The following is a 25,504-nucleotide window of genomic DNA, read 5'->3' on the forward strand; positions in this document are numbered from 1 at the left end:
CCAATATATAGTTTTTTAAATTATTATTATTGTGATGTTATGAATAATACGGAGGCCATAATGAGTACGATCATACCAATACCAATACGACCAAATAACAGATACAGGATTGGTGGGCATTAGGGACATTTGGGCACCATATTTTTGGGAAGACTGGGCACTAGGATGGTAATGAGCGCGTGCCGTTTTGAGTATTCAATCTCAGTGCACTGCACTGCACTGGTACACTCACTGCCTGTCTGTGCCTCAGTGCACCTAGTGCCCACTCTTCCTAGTACCCAGTCTAGGTGCCCACATGTCCCTAGTGCCCAGTTTTCTACACCCCTAAGTGCCCACTCTTCCGGGTGCCCACATGTCCAAGGTGCCCAGTTGTCCTATAGTGCCCAGAATGAATTGGTGCCCACCTAATGCACCTATCCGTTACCAATTTAACTGGATGACAAGTTTGAGTGATTTTCCGCAGTTGGACCACAAGATGGCGCATGCAGTTCGCAGAGGAATCTGAAACGATCGACTCGAGCTTTACTTTCACCTTTGCCATACATAAGATAATAACTCGACACTTTGGTTAAACAATTGTTGGATCGTTGGTACAGTAGGCGTACAGTAGCAAGCACCTTGCACCATGTTGTGTCAGGAGCTCGACTTTGTTTTATAGTGATTACTGAGTAGGTTGTTGACAGACATGGTTTTTTTTCATCTCATTTCGTGCTTTTGCGGTTATGCACTTTTGTTCCTGTCTGTCTTTATTTTAGTGGCATTTATCCGGCTTTGTGTTCTTATCAAATACAGTCATTGGAAGTATGATCACATTCCAGGACCACCAAGAGACAGGTAAATGTTAAGTAGGAACATTTTCTCTTGTTCCTTCTTGCTACATAATCATCTTGTTTACCAGTGGTGTAAAGTAACTAGGTACATTTACTCAAGTACTGTACTTAAGTACACATAGGATGTTTTACTTAACTGGATTATTTTACATTTTCAGTACTTTTACTTATACTCCACTACACCTCAGAGGCAAATATTGTTATTTTTTCCACTCCACTACAATTATTTGAAAATTGTAGTTACTTGTTCCTTTGTAGATTTGTATTATTATTATTATTATTAGGCCTACAAAACATGCATTAACCACTTTATCCCTATACTTTGGCTATTTGAAAATAGCAGATCTACAAGCTCACAATGTGTTGCTTGTACTATTTTCAAAAGATTTGTATACATTTTTTAACACTTGTGAAATAGGACATTCTGCATCATGAGTATTTTTACTTTTGGTACTTTAAGTACATTTTGATGCCAATACTTTTGTAGCCTACTTTTACTCAAGTAAATTTTGAATTCCGGACTTTTACTTGTAACAGAGTATTTCTATATTGCAGTATTGATACTTTTACTTAAGTAAAACATTTGAGTACTTTTTCTGCCACTGTATTTACATGTTTACATTTCTCCCTGAACAGTTTTTTCCTTGGACATATGCCAACAATAGTGAAGGAAACTAAAAGTGGCAGAGTAGTTCACGACAAATTCTTGGAATGGTGAGAAGAACACATTTTAAATTCTTAAATATTATTATTTAATATAATATATTAATTAATATTAATATATTATATTATATATATATAATATTAATTAATATAATTAAAAATATTTAATGAAAATGTCACGTTTTCAGTTGCAGAAGATGAAGAAGAATACAATTATGAAAAAAAAATCTGCACCCACACAAATTAATACAGCTAGGTAAAATGTATAAAATGTTATCTAATAATAATACTGAATATCAATTCATATTTAATAGGATAGGACCACAATGGAAACAAGCCCTTTTTGTGTTATCCTTTTAGTGTCATTGTAATCATACCACACTGTACAATTTGGAAACTGTTGATAAAGTATTCAATCAATCAAACAAAATAGAAAAAAATACGTGTCACCAAACCATCCAAGTAGACTGTGACCTGACTTTATCTACAATAAACAACATCAAACATCAAACAACCATGTTTGTGGTGAGGAACTGCCAATGCCACCCCCCCTGGCATGGATTTGCAGAAATTGTAAAACGGGGGCCTTTTTAATCACAGAATGTCATACTAGAATAACTAGATCAAGATCACCAATTCTGGTGGAAAGTCAAAAACTTTGTTCACACACTGCTCTCTACTGTAGGGCTCAGATATATGGACCAGTGTACAGGATCAATGGTTTTAATTCTGTTATCCTGGGTGTGAGCTGTCCAGAGGCTACCAAGGTAAATAACACCTGCATGGGCTTATAGTTTGCACTTGACCATTGAATTATGAATGCGTGACCTGCTGCTAACACATAAAAAGCAAACACTGATGTTTTGGTTGGTGTGCACTTCACTAAAGTTTACTGAAAATACATACAAAAGGGTTAACATTATTTTTTGTTTTTGTTGTTTGTATGTCATTTTATGTTTGGCCAGTCTCTCGGGGGGGAGGGTGGGCGGGTTATTTTTGTTATTGCTGTAGGTTTTGCTGATACTGCATTTGATCATTTCCTTCTTGTTGTTGATATCGCTTTACTTGATGTACATTGATGTAAACTGAATAATAAACATTTGAATAATAATGTTTCAAAAGCCAAAAACCCTCTTTTATTATTCTTTGTTGCAGGAAGTCCTCATGTCCCCAAAGTACCCCAAAGATAAAATGGTCTACAAGCGGCTGTTCAATCTGTTTGGGCAGAGGTACAGTAATTCACTAGTCCAGGAACTCTCAAAGGTACTCCGGTTAGGACAGCCTTGTTGACGTATTACAAATACCACGTGTTCACAATATGAAGAGCAGTGCTGGAACTATCAAATATAAATAATTTATTTAGTTTGTCTTCAAACCAAGTAAGGAAAATAGATGGCCGAATCCTCTCATTTATTTCATTTCCAGTGCTTCTCCTTGAATCCAAATTTATGCTCCGTCACACAACACAGTATAAATCAGGCTTTAACCATGACCCCGGTCACTAGTGCCAAGCGGAGTGATTCCTGTGTGAGGTCCACTCTTATGTAATCTTACTCACTATGCCCAGGCTGTTTCTATTGTGTAATAGAGGAGGTTGTTGTTTGGACCATAAAGTTGTTGTTTGGACCATAAATATTGTTACATCACTTATGTTACTTTAGTGTCAGGCAGGTTTGTAGTCACCTTCCTATAAAGGCTAAATGGCATGGGCAATAAGAGTCATTTCCCTGCCTCAGAGTGTGACTATTATATCTCTCCACAAGGTTCCTTGGCAGTGGCCTGGTCACTTCACAGAACCATGACCAATGGTACAAACAGCGACGCATGATGGACCCTGCCTTCAGCAGCCTGTAAGTCATCTCTGTAATTCACATAGTTCAGGATACCTCCATAACATGTAACTTTTGTAAAGGAACTTAATGGAAGATATCTTGCTCGTCTTCCACTTTACAAAGAAGAGGTACTAAACTCTGTCTAGAGGCTACAATATATTAAGGCTTGTGTGGGCAACCAGTTCATTACAGTAAAACTGCCTGTTGCAGTGTTATTTATGATGCAGTGTTCAGCTGTAACAATTGCAGTAATGTTTGTCTGTAACAATAATAATAATACTTTTCAAAGGCAGAACAACAGCATAGGAGACGGATAAAACATGGTACATTAAAATAAGAAGATTAAGCATTAAAACAACTTTGTAGAAATGTATTTTAAGAAGGGATTTAAAACTAGGCACCTCGTCAGCCCGATTTCCTAATTGCAAAATCCCCAAAACAAGTATGTGGTGGCATGCAGACTTGTTATCTTGGCAATGGTTTGCTAACAGGTGCAACTGCTTTTTTATTATTTTGTTTTGTTTTCAAGGTATGCAAACATATGCAAACTTCCATCACCTATTAAGAAATAAGCTAAATAATGATTATAATTACAGATTACCAGAATAACAACAGAATGTGCCCTCTGTAATTCACATTATACAATAGTTTATTGCCAATTCATGAACCGGAAAAAAACATCAGACCCATAAGAGCTATTGCTGCTTTTTTTCCTAGATACCTTAGAGGTTTGACAGGCACCTTCAATGACACGGCAGAGAGGTTCATGGATAAACTTGATGAAGTTGCAGATAGCAAAACAGAAGTCAACATGCTCCAACTAATCAACGGTGTTACTCTTGATGTTATTACTAAGGTAAGGTGCCCTATGTAGATAATTGGCACATAATAGGAATAAAACAATTTTTACGGTATACCACGGTATCAAACAGCCACGTTATTTTCTGGCCTTGTGACTGACAGGGAATCTAGCAAACCTCCTTCAGTCACTACATCTGCAATATTGTCATTGTCACAGCAATGGGTTGTTTTATTAGTGGCTTACAATTTGCAATAATTCCATCAATGAAATCAAAACATTTCCTATTACATTGCCATAACGCCAAATTATACTTCATCCTATGATCCTTTCAACAAGAGTCACTTGACAGACAGTTATTTAAAGAAATAAGAAATGATGCTTGCTCAAAGACTTCCTTTATATACCGTATGTGTGCTCTCCATGTGTTGCATGACAAAATGAAGGTTGCGTTTGGGGTGGATTTAGACCTGCTGAAGAAAGCTGAGTCACCATTCCCCAAAGCTATCGAGATGTGCCTCAGCGGGATGGTTTACTATCTCCGAGACATCTTTTTTCAGGTATGCATTCACGGCACATTTACCCGAGGTTAATGGCAAAGATGATCGTGTATCAGTGTACCGTATTCATGAGTTTGAACCCTGAAACTCTGGCCGTTTCAGTACAACCCGAAGAACTGGGCATTTGTCAATGAGGTGAAGCAGGCATGCCAGCTACTGCGGACCACAGGAGCAAAGTGGATTAACGACAGAAAGGTCGCCATGCACAATGGTGAAGATGTGCCCAAGGACATCCTCACACAGATCATTAAATCTGCTGGCAAAGGTTGCACTTCTTTAATAATTTACAATAAACATTAAGGCTGGGAAATATATCCATATTGTATCAATATTGTCACATGTGACCATTCATCTGCGATTTTGGATATTGTAATATTGTGATATGGCAATCACAAAAGAAAGCCCTATTTTCTACTTTAAAAAGTTTTCAAAAATAGTGAAAATAGCTGATCAACAAGCTGACACCGCACAGCATCGCGGCACGTGAGCTTGTAGATCAGTTATTTTAGCAATTTTTATCATTTTTCAACACTTTTTCAAAAATGTAAAAACTAATTGATATTATTGTCACAATACAATATAATTATCATCACAATATCTATAGTGCTACAGAAGGATGCTACATATGTGGGACCAAGGAAGTAGAAATGCACTTGACATTCGCGGGGCAGAACGGTAACATTTCCATAGTAACGTGAGCTCCACCAATCAGAAATGTCCTAACCGGGAATCGAACCCAGGTCTCCTGTGTGTGTGCCGAAATTTCTACTGTTACTGCTACAACAGAAAGGAACGTCATGCAATAACCCTTGTCAACCAGTAGTGGTCCTACCTGACCACAGCATATACATTTCTCAATAGAAGAGCAGGGAGACCACCTCCAACCTCTGAACTTGGAGTTGGTTTTAACATACTTTACCAAACAGATTGGTCAAAATAACATTGTATTCACTAAAAACGTTATGGATTGCAGCTTTAACTCACTTTGTTTTTCATTACAGAGGAAAGCATGGATAAAGAGGATGAAGAACTGATGTTGGACAACTTTGTGACATTCTTCATTGCAGGTGAGTCTCTACTATGATATTGCATTATCGCATCGCAATGCTGTGAGCTGTGCAGTGCCCTTTTTGCTCTTTTTGAAAATGTTTGAAAAAATATATTGGGCGGCAGTGAGGTAGAGCGGACACCTTGGAACCTGGCTTGATCCTGGCTCCTCCTTGTTTCATGTTTATTATCCTTGAGCAAGACACTTAACCCTAGCTGCTACCCATGAGCAGGCAGGTGCAGTTCGTGGCCGACTCCGTCGTTGGTGTGTGAATTTGTAGTAGCCTACATCGTAAAGTGCTTTGGGTTCTATATTAGTTGACTTCAAATGCACTTATATAAATGCATTTTAAAATCTTTTGACAATTTTCACCTACAGTACAATGACACCCCCAAAATAGGGACACAAGTTAGAGTAGCAAGTGTTTGTCTAATATCTTTGGTTAAAGTATCACAATTGTATCTGTTTCAGGACAAGAAACAACTGCTAATCAACTTGGCTTTTGCGTCATGGAGCTAGGAAGACATCCTGACATACTAGAGAAGTAAGAAATAATAAGAAGTGAAATGTATAGGGGGCAATGTTTAATTTCTATCCACTATGGGTGCTTGTGTTCATTTACTCAACAGTGACACTATTCTAACATTTCTACTGTGTAACTAGTGGGGCGCCTAACTTTGATTTGGGGTATGGGGGGCACACTTTCTGATCCAGTGTCGTGCCGCTTTTCTTTTTTACACATAACATATAACATATCCATACCTACAACATAATAACACTCATATAATACTTGATTTAAAACCTTACCTATATAAAGCAAAACAAATCCTCCACTTGCGCATTAGATGTGAGTGGAGGCTAAGCAGGCTGGACTGTCCGACTGACAGCCACATTCCAATTCCTCACATTCCTGCCTGTTCGCTCGCTCCTCCTGCATGTCATGTTGTATTTAGATGCTGCTGTATTTCTCATGTATGAGCTGATTGATATGCATTCCATGTACAACAAACAGCACGATTGTATAAATACATATCTACCCATTATAAAATGTTAGTAGCATTCCTTCAGTAGCGTTGATCACTGTTATTGAGAATGCATATATATATATATATATATATATATATATATATATATATATATATATATATATATATATATAAACTGCAGAGATACTGACGTGCATTATATCGTCAGTGTCCAGCCGGGACCAGCTAACTCCTTTTTCAGTTTTTTGTTTTTTTTTCATAAATCAACGCTATTGAACCCCCTCTACATCTGTGTAATTTTTTTTTAATAATAACATATGAAAAGTATTAAAAAGCGCCTCTGACGAAAACTCCTAACTCCATTGGACCCTCAAACTGTCCGTCAAAAACAAACAACTCCCCCCTCCTCTCAGGCTCTCGAGAAGCTCTGCTCTGTATGAGGCAGACAGGGAGAAGATTTTTCAATGCTTTTGGGAGAACATAAACTGGGAAGAGAAGAGAATGTATGTGCAAGGTTTGATAGATGTCACCCCAGTAAAGAGGAGAAGGGTGTCTTCACAAAGGTCATCTGCTCGTGTTTTCTTTTTAAATGTTAATGGACAGAGAATGAGTGTGTGCAGGAGTTTGTTTCAAACATCTCCAAGAGCTCAAGGAGATCATGAAAGACTTTCACAGCTTTTATGACAATCTAAAGCACTAAGAAACACCCACCACACACACGCAACACACAACACACAACAGTGATAATAAAATGTCGATAGGTATATGATAGGTAAATTCAACTGTGGTTGTTATTGTTAGCGCAGTAGGCTACAGATTTGATAGGCTAAAGATTCTATTTTTCATGAATGTATTTTGTATTTATATGCCATTTTTTTTATTGTTGGTGTGCCATGATCGCTTTTGTTAAATACATGATTGAGTATTGAGGCAGAATTGTTTGTTGCACTCAACTGTAGAAGAACAACAGTGGTAACAGTTAGATCCATGGTTGTTTACAATGCATGTTAAAATAAAAGTTGTTTAAGTACAGAATTCAGCTTGATCTATAGTATATGAGGATGGCGCTCACCATAAATAGCTGATCTCCAAGCTCACAATGCGTTGTGATGTGTTGTGAGCTTTGAGATCCATTGCCAGCTGTTCTTATCAATGATGGACAAAACCTCCTAACTCCACTTGCACTGGATTTGGGTAAAGTGGTGATAATATAATGACACATGCAAGTATCTGATAATATATAAAGTCACAATACCAAGTTTGATTAGGCAGTATTGCTTTGTTTTAAAAATATAAGGTTTTCTTCATTTTCTGAAAAAATGATATTTTGTTTTTCATTTCCTGAACAATTACCATTTTGGATTTAGCTGGTTCCGGCCGAACAGCAGAGATATATATATATATATATATATATATATATATATATATATATATAATGCACGTCAGTATCTCTGCAGTTTAATCAAGTGGGACACTTTCACTCTCAACCGGTTCAACACATGCATGCAGGCACGTTATATTTACATTTTAGGATATGAGCATGCAGATCAAAGTTTTATCGGTTTTAAAACATCCCTTTGAAACCTGTGACAATGCACCTCCCAGACAGCGTAGTTATGGTTTCGATCCCATAGCTCGAAGAGACATCCAATAGCAGATCAGATAGGGTGGGGTGGGGGGGGGGGGGTCTTGCCGAATTATGCCTGCCAAAATTGTTAAATTATGTAATTTCTCAGAGCAAAGAAAGAGGTGGATGATGTTATCGGAGTGAAGCAGGAGATTACCTATGATGACCTGGGCAAACTGACCTACCTCTCACAGGTACATATCACAAAGTTTCCACAAATACTTTCCCCATCTTTCCTCCATTATCTTTTCTATCTATGTATGGTCTTAGGATTTTAAGCAATAATTGACTCACGTCTGTCTGTTCCTTACAACTCCCCAGGTACTAAAAGAAACTCTCAGACTATATCCCACAGCTCCAGGGACATCTCGTGACGTAATGGAAGACGTTGTCATCAATGGAATACCCATTCCTGGAGGCGTCACCTGCTTTGTGAGTCTCTTATCGTTGAATACTTGTGCCTGTAAAGCAGTATGCATTCAACTGAAGGTTTAAGGAAGCTAAAATGGGTCACTACTGGCCTCTTTCTGATGTGTTCACTTGGAATGCGACTGAATGAAATACTGACAACATAGTCATTTAAATGATATAGAAAGGTGTCAACTGGATTTCCCTGACATTCACAGTTCAGTTCCTATGTGGCCGGGAGACTGGAAACATTTTTCAAGGATTCACTGACGTTTGATCCAGACAGATTCCACCCAGATGCTCCCAAGTAAGCCACTAACAATGACACATTGTACATGATAATAAATGTAAGCTACCACGTTTTTTTTTAAAGACCTTTTTCTCCCCAATTTAGTCATTATGCCTATTATTTCCTCCCCACACACATTCTGTGTTGTCACTGCTGTTGTATCCTACTGACTCACCTGCCAGTGAGGAGCCCCCCCCCCCCCCCCCCCCCCCCCCCACGGAGGAAGTGGAGCCTCCGTCCTACTGCTCCCGCCTAAAGGCTCCCTGCTGACAGCTTTCGCCCCAACCCGTAGGATTACGTAATTATCACCCGGGCCAGTTGTGTTCGTTTAGACCAGGGGTCTTCAACCTTTTCAGGCCAGGGACCCCCAAACTGATGGGGAGGTGGAGCAGGGACCCCCTACCTCGTAGGGTAGGGGGGGCTACCACATATATTGTATATTTATGTATACAATTGTGTTTTATATTGCCTGCTCCTATACGAACCTGCCCCAGTAGGTGTGCAAAATAAAAATTCTCTACAAAATATGTATAAACATACCATGTTATTGTGCATTGTGCCTCCATTTATCTGTTTGCTATGGATTCATGTTATGTTTAAAGACAATTTGACATTTTGGAAAAAAAAAAAAGAAAAAAAAAGTTATTATATTTTTCTAACAAAAATATATTGTTAATCAAACAACAATTTCGCGGACCCCCTGCAGTACCTCCGCGGACCCCCTAGGGGTCGCGGACCCCCTGTTGAAGACCTCTGGTTTAGACACTCGACAAAGCCGGATGCACTATGGTGGATTCGAACCCCCAGACTCCATGGTGGTGATCGGTTTGGATAAAGGTCTAGCCTTGGATCACGTTTTTTTCGTTCCATTGTATTTCCTCGTTTTCATCAAGTGTAATACCGGCTTTCACCTGGTGCTCCCCGCCACTACACCCATTGAGGAACACAGGGAGCTAAAAACGGAACTCCAAACACTATTTGGGGAAGTGTCCAAGACGGTCATAGATACAAATAAATCGAAAAAATAAATCTATCCAAGGCTAGACAAAGGTCCAGGTAAAAGAAATAGTCTGGGTGACAAAAAATACTCCTCCCACTAGTATCAAACCATTCAATTCCTGGCAACACCTTCAGTTTGGCCAGGCACTCCAACAACTCTGCAAACAATTGCCAAAGTTTGCGGGTGGGAAACCAACAGGGAATCGTGTCCTTGTCGCTGCATTAGTCCTACTGATCCTGCTACTTGCACTGGAAATTTGTAGGTAGAGTATATACCTAACATAGTAATAATATTTGCCTGATGTGCCACATAGAAGCTTATATTAAAAACAAATATAGAATATGAAAATAAATATAAATATAAAATACAAAAATAATATTCTAATAGTTTTTGATTTTATTAAAACATACATTTAATTATGACTCTTACAGGTCCATTTTTACACACCAGGGGTTAGATGAAGATGTTACTGTGTATCCTTCTATACACCACCATATCACTATGTAAATATGCACTGTAAATAATTAGTTATCTGTTGTGTCATCTGTTTTACAAGGCCTTACTACTGCTACTATCCCTTTGCTCTGGGACCACGATCATGTCTGGGACAAAATTTTGCACAGGTGTGGACTCAAACACACACACACACACACACACACACACACACACACACACACACACACACACACACACACACACACACACACACACACACACACACACACACACACACACACACACACACACACACACACACACACACACACACACACACACAGCTATTACTCTACTAGTGAGAATGTTAAAAGTTTAGGTTGTCTGGTGTGCGAAAGCTTTTAAACAGTTTCATTTTGTTGTTGGTGTGTGCTTTCAGATGGAGGCCAAGCTGGTGATGGCAAAACTGCTGCAGAGGTTTGACTTCACCCCGGTTCCTGGACAAACCTTTGACATCCTGGACACCGGCACTCTGAGGCCTAAGAGTGGAGTACATTGCACTATCAGTCACAGAAAGGACTAGATCACTGGTTCTCACCATGGGGTCTGGGGACCCCCAGCAATCCTTAAGGGGGTTTCAGGGGGTCCCCATTTCAATGATTTACAGTTAGTGACCAAATGGACACTTATGTGTCTGTAACTCAGAGAATGAGATAAATGATTTTACAGTTTATATTGTGGTAAGAGGGGGTTCCATGGCCTAATGTTTATCAAACGGGGGTCCTAGAAATAAATAAAAAAGCTTGAGAATCACTGCTGTAGTAAAAATGGAGGTCTCTGCAGGCTGTGAAGGGACTTGGACTGACTTTGTATTCGCTGTTTTCCTGAGATGAATGTTTTGCTATTTGTACACTGCACAATAAGGCTGATTTAAAAAGGTTCGGAATCACTGGACTAAATTAAAGTCATACCGTAAAGCCTCATTTGTTATACATCATAGTGTGTATCGTTTGCCGACAAGAACTGATCTTGTCAGTAACCTAACACAGACTAGTGTATGGTCAGTTAACATTGTATATAACAGTACCATGAGAACATAGTGTAAATGTAGTATAACACGGCTGCCCCATCAGGAAGGAACCAAGGAACCAAACACTAAAGGCAGATGCATATTAAAAATTTTAAGCCGATATTAAATCGGTTTGGGAGGGGTGCCTGACTCGATTTTATTTCGTCTCTATACACTTGTGATATGAATGCTGATTGAGAATTTGAGAGGTGGTGATGACTTTTGCTTCATTATCAGTGCACTGTGCTTGCTTAATGCTCATGTATATTAACCTTTTTAATATTACTACTAAGTTGGTCTTTAATAGATCCATAAAAGCTCATCTTGAATATAAGCTGATATGCACAGATGACCCTACTGTATGGATATTGTATAAGACTGCAGGGAATTAAAACATTGTAAGTTTTTAATTTACATGTAAAAATAAAACAAAATACATGTTTATCCCTTACGTGTTTTCAAAAATGAATATGAAAATACATACAGACCCCCCTCTGACAATAATTTGTGCCGCAGGGACCCATGTAGGCTACAAGATTAGGGTAAGTAGACAACTGGATGACAAGTTTGAGTGATTTTCCGCAGTTGGACCACAAGATGGCGCTTAAAGGGGAAGACCACTCATTTTCAACATTGAACTACACCTTAGAGCTGTACACCGCAGGGTGTACTTTTGGCTCCGCCCCCTCAGCCAAAAGTACACCCTGCGTATGTCACTGATCACATGACCTCAATCAATTATCCAGTTCTAGGCAACATAGAGGGGGGGTGGGGGTTCTTATTTCCACACAACAGCTCTAAGGTGTATTAAAATAGTTCAATGTTGAAAATGAGTGGTATTCGCCTTTAAGCGCTATCTTGTGGTCCAACTGGTCCAACTGCAATTGCAGTTCGCGGAGAAATCTGAAACTATCGACTCTACTTTGACTTTTCCAGTACCTTTCAAGCACTTTGCTCCATGTTGTGTCAAGAGCTCGACTTTGTTTTATAGTGATTTCTGAGTAGGTTGACAGACATGTTTTTTTTCCATCTGATTTCGTGCTTTTGCGGATATGCACTTTTGTTTCTGTCAATTTTTATTTTAGTGGCATTTATCCGGCTTTGTGTTCTTATCAAATACAGTCATTGGAAGTATGATCACATTCCAGGACCACCAAGAGACAGGTAATGTTAAGTAGGAACTTTTTCTCTTGTTTGTTCTCGCCTTCTTGCTACATACAGACATGCAAAAGTGTCACTTTTCAGCTACAGTCACCTTTTTGAACCCAAATAGGGCAATTGTGTGACACCTGACCCGAAAGAAAACAACATGTTGTCACCTTTTTCGGGGCTGTTTGCATGCCTGTACATAACAGTATTTCCAATTGTCTGTACTTTTACTTGAACTACTCCACTACATCTCAGAGGCAAATATTATACTTTTACTCCACTACAATTATTTGAAAACTTTAGTTACTAGTTACTTTGTAGATTTTGATTATTATTACAAAACATAGGCTACAAGCTACATTAACCACTTCAGCCCTTTATAAATTTCGACCATTTAGCTGATCTACAAGCTCACAATGCATTGCAATGTGATGCATTGTGAGCTTGTAGATCTGCTATTTTCAAAAGATTTTTATACATTTGAAAACTTGTGAAATGGGACATTCTGCATAATGAGTACTTTCTACATTTGGTACTTTAAGTAGGCCTACATTTACTTTACAGATACCAATACTTTTCAACTTTTACTCAAGTCAATTTTTCATTCCGGACTTTTACTTGTAACAGAGTATTTCTGCATGCAGTATTGATACTTTTACTTAAGTAAACTTTCTACATAATCATCTTATTTACATGGTTACATTTCTCCCTCAACAGTTTTTTCCTCGGACATATGCCAACAATAGTGAGGGAAACGAAAAGTGGCAGAATAGTACAAGACAAATTCTTGGAATGGTGAGAACAACACATACCAATATATGTCTTCATGAAGATGTCACGTTTTCAGTTGCATTGTTACTTATTAATAGACATGATTCTCCCTGCTCAAAATGGTTATCATAAACCTAACCTGTCAAGGGTTTGCTGATGTAGCAATGGCGGACATTTTGTGATGCCACAAATCGAAAGCCCATTAATCTTTCCCATAGAGATTTCCGAAAATATTTATATTATATTTATATTAGTTATTTTAAGCCTGGAACCAAGCCACCCAGTCTCCTGGTGAATCATGACCATAAAACATTTGATTCTGTGTAAATATATATATATATATATATATATATATATATATATATATATATATATATATATATATATATATATATATATATATTATTATTTTTTTATTATATGATATACTATATTTAATATGTTTTCACAGAATCAAATGTTTTATGGTCATGATTCACCAGGAGCCTGGATGGCTTGGTGAATCAGGCTTAAACTTATTAATATAAATATTTTCGAAATGGGAAAAATGAATGGGCTTTCGATTTGTGGCACCACAAAATGGCCGCCACTGCTATGCCCTATTTAGGGCAGAGGTCCCCACTGTGTAAATGAGAAGAAAGAAGAAGAAAAATCGATTAAATGAAAATCTGCACCCACACAAATAAATAGCCTACAGCTTAAATTGTTAAAATGTGTTATTTAATAATAATACTGAATATCAATTAATATTGAATGGAAAAAAACATGTCACCATCCAGCTACTGTGACCTGACGTTATCTACAATAAAATAAACTACATCAAACATCAAACAACCATGTTTGTGGTGAGGAACTGCATCCCCTGGCATGGATTTGTAGAAATTGCAAAACGGGGACCTTTAATCACAGCATTTCATACTAGATCACCAATTCTGGTGGAAAGTCAAAAACTTTTATCACATGCTGCTCTCTCCAGGTCTCAGATCTATGGACCAGTGTAGGATCAATGGTTTTAGTAGCGTTATGCTGGGTGTGAGCTGTCCAGAGACTACCAAGGTAAATAACACACTGGGCTTGGTTTGCACATGACCATTGAATTATGAGTGACCTGCTGCTAACACATGAAAAGCAAACACTGATGTCTTAGTTAGTGTTCACTTTACTACAGTTAACTAAACGCATACAACAGGGTTAACATTCATCTGTGCTTCAAAAGACAAAAACAGATTCTTTGGATTATCTTTTATTTGATTGGATTGCAGGAAATCCTCATGTCCCCAAAGCACCCCAAAGATAAGATGGTCTACCAGCGGCTGTTCAGTCTGTTTGGGCAGAGGTACAGTAAAGTAAAGTATTACAAATACCATGTGTTCACAATATGAAGAGCAGTGCTGGAACTATCAAATATAAATCATTTCCTTAGTATGTCTTTAAACCATGTAAGGAAAATCGATGGCCCGAATCTTCTCATTTATCTTTCCTGCACTTCTCCCTGAATCCAAATACAGTATATGCTCCCTCACACAACGCAGTATAGATCGCTCTTTAACCGTGACCCTGTCACTAGTGCTCAGTAGAGTGATTCCTGGGTGAGGTCAACTCTTATGTAATCTTACTCACCATGCCCTGGCCGAGGGTGGGGAGGGCTGCGGGGTAACATTGTTTTGATTGGGTAATAGAGGAGGTTTAGACAACAATGTAATAAATATTGTTACATCACTTATGTTACATAGTGTCAGGCAGGTTTGTAGTCATCTTCCTATAAGGCTAAATGGCATGGGCGATATATCATTTCCCTGCCTCAGAGCCTGACTATTATATCTCTCCACAAGGTTCCTTGGCAGTGGCCTGGTCACTTCACAGAACCATGACCAATGGTACAAACAGCGACGCATGATGGACCCTGCCTTCAGCAGCCTGTAAGACATCTCTGTAATTCACATAGTTCAGGATACCTATGTCATTAGTCATTACATGTAACTTTTGTAAAGGAACTTAATGGAAGTTCTTTGCTCGTCTTCCACTTTACAATGAGGTACTACACCCTGTCTAGAGGCTACAATATATTAAGGCTTGTGTGGGTAACCAGTTCATTACAGTAAAATTGCCTGTTGCAGTGTTTGACATTACCATGTAGTGTCTTTGGGTACTTATAAAAGTGCTATGTGGGGCACGGTGGCGCAGTCGTTCCTGGGTTCGATTCCCGCCAGGGACGCTGTGGGCGCTGGGGGCGTGTCTTCTCCTCCGTGTCATCAGCGCCCATACCCTAGGTGAAAACGCTCTCAAACTTATTTTTTGAGCCACGGAATTTACTTTTAAGATATCGTTTGGATAGAATTTAGTTGTTTAACTTCATATATGTGGTCAATTAATCATGACAGAGCCTATTTAAAAATACAAATTTAGAGAACCGGCAGGGGCGGGCAGTGACACGCATGTATCCGAATAAGGCAACCTATTTTGGGCATGGCCGTCTCAAAAGTCCCGTTGCGTCACATTAGTCTGGGGCTGGTAAAAATGCACTGGCTGAAGTGGGACACTGCTGATTGGCTGAAGGGGTTGTCAGTCAACGGTATTACTCCCGCCCAACTCCAGCCCACAGCCAAAATTGCAGAATGGGCGATCATGCCAGACTCACTCCTGAAATAAATTACAAATGAGATTTCCGGAGGGAGGGTTTACCAGGCTAATGATACGGTGCTCAGCTGTAACAATTGCAGTAAAGTTTGTCTGTAACAATAATGAGATAGTGAGATCTGTGCTCCTCAGAGCACAGATCTCCGCCAGGCCAGTTAGTAGAAGTCAATCTTAGCCAATCAGGATGAAATATGAAAAATCGGTCCATCTTGATGGCATATAACGTGTACAGATTTGCGTGATGTTTGGACAAAATCTGCAGGAGTAATAACACTATAACACGCCGATGTGAAAGATTTGGCAACTGGATTCTGCTCTGGCCTCCAGGGAGTGTGCGTGCACAAATTCATGTCGATCGGTTCAACTGTGCCGGAGATTAGCTGTCCACAGACGGACGGACGCACACACGCACGCACACACACACACACACACACACACACACACACACACACACACACACACACACACACACACACACACACACACACACACACACACGCACGCGCGCGAACACACACACACACACACACACACACACACATGGACACAGAGACGGACTGGGGCAAATACATAGTCTTGGCCACGCCTTCAGCCTGGCGGAGACAATAAAAGAGAAATAGACTAGATTCTACCAAAAAATTACGTGTGACAGCGATGTACAAAATGCATAGAAGATTATAGTATTCCTCATTTGCCAGAATTCCAGCAGAATGTACCCTCTGTAATTCACATTGCACAATAGTTTATTGCCAATTCATGAACCGGAAAAAAACATCAAACATATAAGAATGGTCCTGAGCTATTGCTGTTTTTTTTCCCTAGATACCTTAGAGGTTTGACCAGCACCTTCAATGACACGGCAGAGAGGTTCATGGATAAACTTGAGGAAGTTGCAGATAGCAAAACAGAAGTAAAAATGCTCAACCTAATCAACGGTTTTACCCTTGATGTTATTACTAAGGTAAGGTGCCCCATGTATATAATGAGCACATAATAGGGATTAAACAATATACCGGTTTATGGTATACCACGGTATCAAACAGCCAGGTTATTTTCTGGCCTTGTGACTGACAGGGAATCTAGCAAACCTCCTTCAGTCACTACAGCACTCATCTGCGATATTGTCATTGTCAGTATCAGAAAATATCACAGCAATGGGTTGTTTTACTAGTGGCTTACAATTTGCAATTATTCCATCAATGAAATCAAAGCATTTACTATTCCATTGCCATTGCCAAATTATACTTCATCCTATGATCCTTTCAACAAGCGTCACTTGACAGACGTACAATGAACAATACATTCCTTTATATACTGTATGTGTGCTCTCTATTGTTTGCATGACAAAATGAAGGTTGCGTTTGGGGTGGATTTAGACCTGCTGAAGAAAACTGAGTCACCATTCCCCAAAGCTATCGAAATATGCCTCACCGGGATGATTTACTCTGTACGAGACATCTTTTTTCAGGTATGTATTCACGGCACATTTACCTGAGGTTAATGGCAAAGATAATCATGTATCAGTGTACCATATTCATGAGTTAACCCTAACACTCTGGCCTTTCCAGTACAACCCAAAGAACTGGGCATTTGTCAATGAGGTGAAGCAGGCATGCCAGTTACTGCGGACCACAGGAGCAAAGTGGATTAACGACAGAAAGGTCGCCATAAACAGTGGTGAAGATGTGCCCAAGGACATCCTCACACAGATCATTAAAACTGCTGGCAAAGGTTGCACTTCTTTAATAATTTACAATAAACATTAAGGCTGGGGAATATATCGATATTATATCAACATTGTGATTATGTGACTTTTCGTCTGCGATTTTGGATAGTGATATGGCAATCACTAAAGCAAGCCCTATTTCCTGTTAAAAAAGTAGCTGATCAACAAGCTGATAACGCATAGCATCACGGCACGTTGTGAGCTTGTAGATCAGATATTTTAGCAATTTGTAAAAGAAATTGAACACTTTCAAAAATGTAAAAACGACTTGATATTATTGTCACAATACGATATTATTATCATCACAATATCTATATCGAGGTATGATATCATTTTAAATTAAGTTTTACATAGGTATAGAGCGTAACAGTCGCTGCCATCTTTTTAACAGGTGCAGGTTCCACAGATAGAAATCCCATTAATTTCTCTATAGACATTTCAGGAAATCCTTTTATTAAGAGTTTTAAGCTAGGAATCAAGCCAAACAATAAAACATTTGATTCTGTTTGTAAAAATAATTGGGAAACACAAAAAAGACGAAGATACAAGACACACATATTTTAAGAATGAAGGAACTACTTCTCTCATGAGCCATTGAGCCACAGCGAAACTCGTTTTGAAGCTCTATTGATGTTACCTCACCTATTAAAGCTGAAATCCGTAACTTTTATGTCCTAGTGCTGAAACTTCTACTGTTGAGCTACAGTATAACAGAAAGCAACTTCATGCAATACCCCTTGTCAACCAGTAGTGGTCCTACCTGACCACAGCATATACATTTCTCAATAGAAGAGCAGGGAGACCACCTCCAACCTCTGAAGTTGGAGTTGGTATTAACATACTTTACCACACACATTGGTCAAAATCATTGTATTCACAAAAAAACGTTATGGATTGCAGCTTTAACTCACTTTGTTTTTCATTACAGAGGAAATAATGGATAAAGACGATGAAGAACTGATGTTGGACAACTTTGTGACATTCTTCATTGCAGGTGAGTCTCTACTATGATATTGTATTATCGTGAGCTGTAAGTGCTGTTTTTGCTTCTTTTTTTATATTTAAAAAAAGATATTGGGCGGCAGTGACTCAGGAGGTAGATCGGCCACCTTGGAACCGAAGGGTTCCTGGCCTGATCCCAGCTTGTTTCATGTTTATATCCTTGAGCAAGACACTTAACCCTAGCTGCTCCCCATGAGCAGGCAGGTGCAGTTCGTGACCGACTCCGTCGTTGGTGTGTGAATGTGTAGTACATTTTAAAGTGCTTTGGGTTCTATAGTAGTTGACTTCAAATGCACTTATATAAATGCATTTACAATATGAAATCTTTTGACAATTTTCGCCTACAGTATAATAACATCTCCAAAATAGGGACACAAGGTAGAGTAGCAAGTGTTTGTCTAATATTATTGGTTAAAGTATTACGATTTCATATTTTTCAGGACAAGAAACAACTGCTAATCAACTTGGCTTTTGCATCATGGAGCTAGGAAGACATCCTGACATACTAGACAAGTATGAAATAACAAGAAGCAAATTTTATAGGGGCGATGTTTTTTTTCTATCCACTTGTGTTCACTTACTCAACTGTGACTATAACATTTCTATTGTGTAACTAACTACTAGCATGAAATACCTTTTGCAGATAATGTTGAAAATAATGTTTGAAATAACTCCCTCAACACAAGTATACCATAGGCCCGAGGCTGTCTGTTTAGAAAAAGACGGTCCAAGGATCGTCTGTTAGAGGCTTGATTGTGTTTACATGCAAGTTTGCGTGCAGATTCTTCCCCTCGCTGACAAAAGGCCTGTCCATCTTTTAAAAGCACATCCTCTGTCCATCCCTGTTTTGTTTCTTTTCCTGTTGTTGTGATCTGGGGGGGGGGGGGCAAATCTGTATTGCCGAATTATGTCCCCCACTCCCTATCGCCATGGACCTAAGAGAGTATTGATAATGTATACCGAGTGGGATGTTTGTCAGATTGGCGGTTCTCAGATTTAAAAAAAAAAAATCCCTGGCCTGGCCTGGACTCCATATTTGGGCATGGCTTGCACAGTACACAGTACATAGTATACTGTATGGGCATAAAAGGGACTCACTCCCAAGACGGCAAAAGGGTGACGGCTTGGGACAGACTCATCCTCATCGCTCATTCAAAACATTTCGAGACGTTTTGCCTATTGGGACAACTTCGACGGCGACACACCTGCCGGCTTGCTCGGTGGTGCCTCTCGTAGCTCAAGTCAGACGGCGTCTGGGGTTTACGTCTTGGGTTTGAGAACGGCACCGGGACAGTGTCAAATCACATGAAGGGGAACAGCGTCACGGGAAACGTTTGCCGTTTGGCCATCACTTTTGCATGCCCACCCGAAATGTAAAACCTTGTGCTGCTACTAGCGGCTCCAGTTTCTAAACTTTTTAGTACTTTGGAACCTTTTTAACCAACTCTTTGACTGCCGTTGACTCGATAACGCGTCAATTGCTAGTTTGTCCAGATGGCCGTCGACGCGTTAGACGCACGTTTAGCTTTTTCATTGTTTAATCTGTGATCGCGCTGTTCTGTTTATTTTTCATCATCAGTTTCGCTTTCTGATTCCTTCAGACTCACCGGGTTCCGGATTCATGACGCAGATTCCGTTTCCGGTTCTCATTTTTTTCCCCCGGTCATTTTAGGCCAGAATAGGGAAAAACATGTTTTTTCACACGGTATAAAAAACGAACGGAGAGCTCCACTTCTATTTTCTTTAGTCTGGGTGACGAACAGTCATCGTCTTCGTGTATCACATCGTACTTAAGGCCGATCAGCGATCTGCGAAAACGTCACATCCGGTTATGACGTATGGACTGTTTGAGCCTGTTTGGGGGGGGTCGAGCGAGTGAGTGAGTGATCGAGGTGTCTATATACTGCTCTCTGCTGGTTGATCTGTCGTGTGTGTTTAAAACCGCAGCCAGACAAACTATTTGAAAATTAAATAACAAAATAACAAAAAAATAACACAAAAAAATCGCTGGCACTGGGGGAGTACTTTATGAAAATACTCTGGCAAAAAGTTTGGCCAAATTACTGACACCGTTAAATTATGTAATTTCTCAGAGCAAAGAAAGAGGTGGATGATGTTATTGGAGTGAAGCAGGAGATTACCTATGATGACCTGGGCAAACTGACCTACCTCTCACAGGTACATACCACAAATTTAATTACCACCAATACTCTCCCAATCGTTCCTCTAATAATAGCACCAGTTCATTGCCTGTTCTATCTATAGGCAATGAAAAGCATGGCTTGCTTTTAGGATTTGAAGCAATAAATGACTCACGTCTGATCCTAACAACTCCCCAGGTACTAAAAGAAACTCTCAGACTATATCCCACAGCTCCAGGGACATCTCGTTACGTAATGGAAGACTTTGTCATCAATGGAATACCCATTCCTGGAGGCGTCACCTACTTTGTGAGTCTCTTATCTATGAATGCTTGTGCCTGTAAAGCAGTATGCATTAAACTGATTTAAGGAAGCTAAAATGGGTCACTACTGGCCTCTTTCTGATGTGTTCGCTTGGAATGCGACTGAATGAAATACTGGCAACATATAGACATTTAAACTATTATAGAAAGGTGTCAACTGGATTTCCCTGACATTCACAGTTCAGTTCCTATGTGGCCGGGAGACTGGATTTTTTTTTCAAGGATTCACTGACGTTTGATCCAGACAGATTCCACCCAGATGCTCCCAAGTAAGCCACTAACAATGACACATTGTACACGATAATAAATGTAAGCTACCACTTAACACATTGTGAGCTTCTACTCTAGACTGTCTATTTTAGCTATTGCTTGAAACCTTTTTGAACCTTTTCGAACATTTACCTATAATAGCATGCCTAAATTTAGTAATTATTCCAATTATTTCCTCCCACACACATTTCTGTGTGTTGTCACTGCTGTTGTATCCTACTGACTCACCTGCCAGTGAGGAGCCCCCACCGGGAGGACATAGAGCCTTCATTCTACTGCTCCCGCCCAACACTCCCTGCTGACAGGTTCCGCCCCAACCCGTAGGATTACGAGCAGTAATAATTATCACCCTCCCTGCCCCGAACACGGGCCTGTTGTGTTCGTTTAGACACTCGACAAAGCCAGATGCACCATGGTGGATTCGAACCCCCAGACTCCATGGTGGTGATCGGCTACTTTACCACTGCACCATCCGAGCACCCCCAGATTGAAAGTGTTAACTACAGTAGGTTTGGATAAAGGTCTAGCCTTGGATCAAGACTGTCATATATTTATTTTTTAGGTTTTTTCGTTCCATTGTATTTCCTCGTTAGGTGGGTCATTCCAGAATTGGAGGACATTTTACGTCCCACCCAAGAAATGTCAAATAATCCATTTACAAAATACTAAATAATGCAGTTGTCGTGTAACTTTGACTTGTCCTGAGACCAAATCTAAATCAACATGGAGAAAAAAATGTTTGAACATATTTAAAAAAAATACCAAATAAGTCTGTAGTACCCCTAAAATGCTACTTTTCTCTTGTCCCACCCCCTTGGTGACCAAATTGAATCTCAGATAAAACTGTTAAAATGACATCTAAATCTACTTTCTTTTGCATTATTTTGTTCATAGATGTCTCTTGTAGATGTGCAAACATATTTTTTAATTAACATAATATTTTAAATAAGTATTATTATGCAAGGAACCGGTGTCCCACAACTTGCATGCAACCCTGTTAACATTTTTAGCATGGTAAAAGAAGAAGAAAAGTGTGAGTCACATGACACACTAGAAGTGACATCATCAAACACTTTCCTAACAGCATGGGTAGAGCAAAGGTATCTCCTCTCTTCTATTATTCATATTTTTATAACATTGTCAGCCTTGCTTGAATGTCTCAACCTACCTCACGCAACCCTGTTATGCATATTTCCAGAATAAGATAAATACTTGACAAAAAAATCGGTACTTATTTACTTATGTGAGTTTGTCCTCTTGGTAAATCCTAACAGCTATCTAAACAGCTAGCTTCTATTCCTGAGAAAAAGCTAACATTAGCATAGATTTGCAATCCTGTTACTTGCAGCCCTGTTACTGTGATTAGAGTAACAGGGTTGTACAACATTAACAGGGTTGCATTAATAGAATTAAAACACTATTATTTATGGTTAAATTAAAAACATTACATAATCTAAACTATAATTTAGGTTAATCTACGTATTTTAAACATTATTGAATTTTACAGACTATATTGCTTCATTTTATTTTAACCATGTAGTCAAAATGAGTTATAGTTGTTTGGTGGCAGTGGTGGGATGGTATGCCTTTATGAATTTGACAACTGTGAAGTAGACCATGATGCCAGGTGGTTGTGGAAGAGGCTGAGCTACCAGGCTGAACCCAGTTGAACTGGGGAGTCAAGAAAGTGTATGGCGTGAGGGGAGCATGGAGTTGGGGCCTCCAGTTAAAGGGGTTGTCATCTCTGTTCCCGATCCATCTGACTGTTCTCTGGTAGCCGCCAAACCAAGTGATTAAGGACCAGTGGTGCGACCAAAAGAGGCTACAGTGAGTACTCCAATGGCACCACCTGTTGATACTAGCTTCATGGAAGAGATGAGGAACTTTATGTGTCATTCTAAACGGACTGAATAAATCTTGTTCTGGCCGTAACCAAGTCCAAACAGCTTCTGGTGCAATGGACACAGAGACATCACGACAGCCCATGCCACTGGATCAGAGACCTGATAATCCACCACCTGAACTCCAGCCTCTCATGTTTCAGAAATGAGAATCCCAGACATCAGAGAAGGTGAGGATGCTGAGAGCTTCTCTGTGCGGTTTGAGTGCATGGGGGTGGAGGCAGGGAAAATGGGTTGCCCCGGTTGTCACTTTATTGACCAGACGGGCCCTTGAAGCATATGCTGGCATGGATGAACAACAACAGTCAGAGTCATATGAAGCTATCAAAACAGCAGTACCAAACAACTACAATGCTACTGAAGAGACTTATCGACAGAGGTTCTGCAGCACCATTGTTCCAGCAGAGGAGACTGTCAGAGAGATCTGACTGAAGGGGCTGTACAAGTGATCGATGCGTCCAGGCAGTCGTACCAAGGACGAGATTGGAGAGGTCATCATTCTACTACTACTACGCTACTACTTGCTGGGGAGGGAGTTCAAGCTGCTGACTGACCACTGAGCCCAGTCCGGGAGTCATGGGGCTTAACGTGGTTTCGTCGGTTAAAGTTTTTTTCTCAACTGATTCTTGCTGCTGGGGGACCCCTCTTAAGGATTCAAGAGGGTGCCCGGTGAAATCCCTAGGGCATTTTTTATTATTAACCCCTTAATGCCCAAAACACTAAAAATTCACCCAAAATAGACTTCTATGGTATTTCATGCAAAATACTTGATCTAATTGCTTAAAATTTGCTTTCTACAGTGTGTATCCATGTAAGTGGATGTGTACAGTGCATTAGATTTAATATTTGTAAACTTTTAAATATTAACCCCTTCATTCACAGAACAACTTAATCTTTAAACTGTGATATTGTGAAATAGAACATGCACAGAAATCAAATCAAATGCATCAGATCTGCTTTCTACTAAGTCTAATAGTGGAACTGGTCATGTTTCCTTTTGGATGAATGCATATTAACCCTTTGAGGCCAACCATCTTTTAGTAATTAACCCTTAAATGCCCAAAACAAAACGTTTTTATGGCATTTTATGCAAAAATATTGATTTAGCGCATCAAATTTGATTTCTACAGTGTTTATCAATGAAGGTGGATGTGTAAAAAGAACATTTCATAGATATTAACTCCTTCACACCCGAAGGACCAAAATCCATTAAAAATGTTGATTTATGACATGTTATGCACAGTAAATCAATTCAAATGCTTCAAATTAGCTGTATAAGAAATTAATAATGTTTATGTGGAAGTGGTCATATACAGCATATCCCATGTTAAGGTCCAATGATACCAACTAACCACATTTTCCTGAGACACCAGAATCAGAGACGGAGACAAGAACCAAGTTTAAAGGAATTTATAAAAGAAAAAGGAAAGAATCCTATCTAAAACTGTCTTGAGCATCCTACAACATAACAGTGACAGGACAATGTGCATGGCAAACCATGTACTCTGCAGCTGCATTTTTTGGAATTGCATGGGTTGTCAGTTTTGCAGCCACATTTAATCATTTCCAAAAAATGTAGTCTGGGGCAGGTTTGCAACCTTCAGGTAGAGTGGTTGGGCTCAGTGACCTGTTAGTTATGTCTTTTTCCCATCCAAATTTCACTGGGTCGCATGCTGGTGGAACATGCCCGTCAACATTTCGCCACAAAGCAGCTTGAAAGTGGGCCCTCTTGACATTTTCAATGAAAGATTCCTTGGTAGGTGGTAGTGCAGCTAGGTTTGGAGCAGACGTATGTCCTTTCCCATTCTTTTTCCCCCAAACTAGTAGTCTAGTGCGTGACATGTCGCTGCTTTTCTGTATGCCATAACAGGCTGATATGAATGCAGTGGCTTGGTCAATGACTTTCTGGAATGGTGCATCTATGTTTCCCATAGCCGATAAATCGTAGCCAGCTTTCAGGACTTTAATGACAGAGCCTTTTCCCAACCCATAGTAGGACGCTACAGTGTCACATCCTGAAATGGCATGGGCTGGTAAA

The 25,504-nt window shown here is 39.6% G+C and overlaps 2 protein-coding genes across 3 annotated transcripts in view; both read left to right on the top strand.

Annotated features, from left to right (window-relative positions):
- The first annotated feature begins 472 nt into the window (after window positions 1–472).
- On the top strand, window positions 473–11,990 carry LOC308103858 (cholesterol 24-hydroxylase-like). 2 transcript variants are annotated; one of them, XM_080454053.1, is made up of 16 exons: window positions 802–834; window positions 1,467–1,544; window positions 1,682–1,749; window positions 2,179–2,260; window positions 2,649–2,722; window positions 3,257–3,343; window positions 4,043–4,181; window positions 4,571–4,684; window positions 4,787–4,949; window positions 5,686–5,751; window positions 6,204–6,276; window positions 8,455–8,539; window positions 8,667–8,777; window positions 8,972–9,060; window positions 10,599–10,665; window positions 10,917–11,990. In XM_080454053.1, exons 2-16 carry the CDS (start codon window positions 1,542–1,544, stop codon window positions 11,058–11,060), a joined length of 1,365 nt encoding a protein of 454 aa, XP_080310179.1. In that variant the 5' UTR covers window positions 802–834; window positions 1,467–1,541; the 3' UTR covers window positions 11,061–11,990. The 2 variants fall into 2 exon arrangements, with proteins under 2 accessions (XP_080310178.1, XP_080310179.1); XM_080454052.1 differs by lacking the exon at window positions 1,682–1,749 and having other exon boundaries at window positions 473–834.
- Window positions 11,991–14,481: 2,491 nt separating this feature from the next.
- LOC308102944 (cholesterol 24-hydroxylase-like) overlaps window positions 14,482–25,504 on the top strand; it is a 30,431-nt gene continuing 19,408 nt past the window's right edge. The window contains exons 1-11 of the mRNA XM_080452796.1: window positions 14,482–14,522; window positions 14,729–14,802; window positions 15,299–15,385; window positions 16,926–17,064; window positions 17,458–17,571; window positions 17,672–17,834; window positions 18,758–18,823; window positions 19,272–19,344; window positions 20,925–21,009; window positions 21,171–21,281; window positions 21,476–21,564. Of these exons, the coding sequence (XP_080308922.1) occupies window positions 14,490–14,522; window positions 14,729–14,802; window positions 15,299–15,385; window positions 16,926–17,064; window positions 17,458–17,571; window positions 17,672–17,834; window positions 18,758–18,823; window positions 19,272–19,344; window positions 20,925–21,009; window positions 21,171–21,281; window positions 21,476–21,564 (1,034 nt within the window). The 5' untranslated portion in view covers window positions 14,482–14,489. The remainder of the gene's footprint in view (window positions 14,523–14,728; window positions 14,803–15,298; window positions 15,386–16,925; window positions 17,065–17,457; window positions 17,572–17,671; window positions 17,835–18,757; window positions 18,824–19,271; window positions 19,345–20,924; window positions 21,010–21,170; window positions 21,282–21,475; window positions 21,565–25,504) is intronic.

This window comes from Gymnoscopelus braueri, assembly GCF_963280865.1.
Source record: "Gymnoscopelus braueri genome assembly, chromosome: 16".
Lineage (NCBI taxonomy): Eukaryota > Metazoa > Chordata > Actinopteri > Myctophiformes > Myctophidae > Gymnoscopelus > Gymnoscopelus braueri.

Excerpts from the sequence above, each read along its gene's own strand:
- LOC308103858 (XM_080454052.1), top strand. The coding sequence starts at position 686 with ATGGTTTTTTTTCATCTCATTTCGTGCTTTTGCGGTTATGCACTTTTG. Across the intron at positions 2,723-3,256 it reads TTCAATCTGTTTGGGCAGAG|GTTCCTTGGCAGTGGCCTGG; the intron begins GTACAGTAATTC and ends TCTCTCCACAAG. Across the intron at positions 5,752-6,203 it reads TGTGACATTCTTCATTGCAG|GACAAGAAACAACTGCTAAT; the intron begins GTGAGTCTCTAC and ends TATCTGTTTCAG.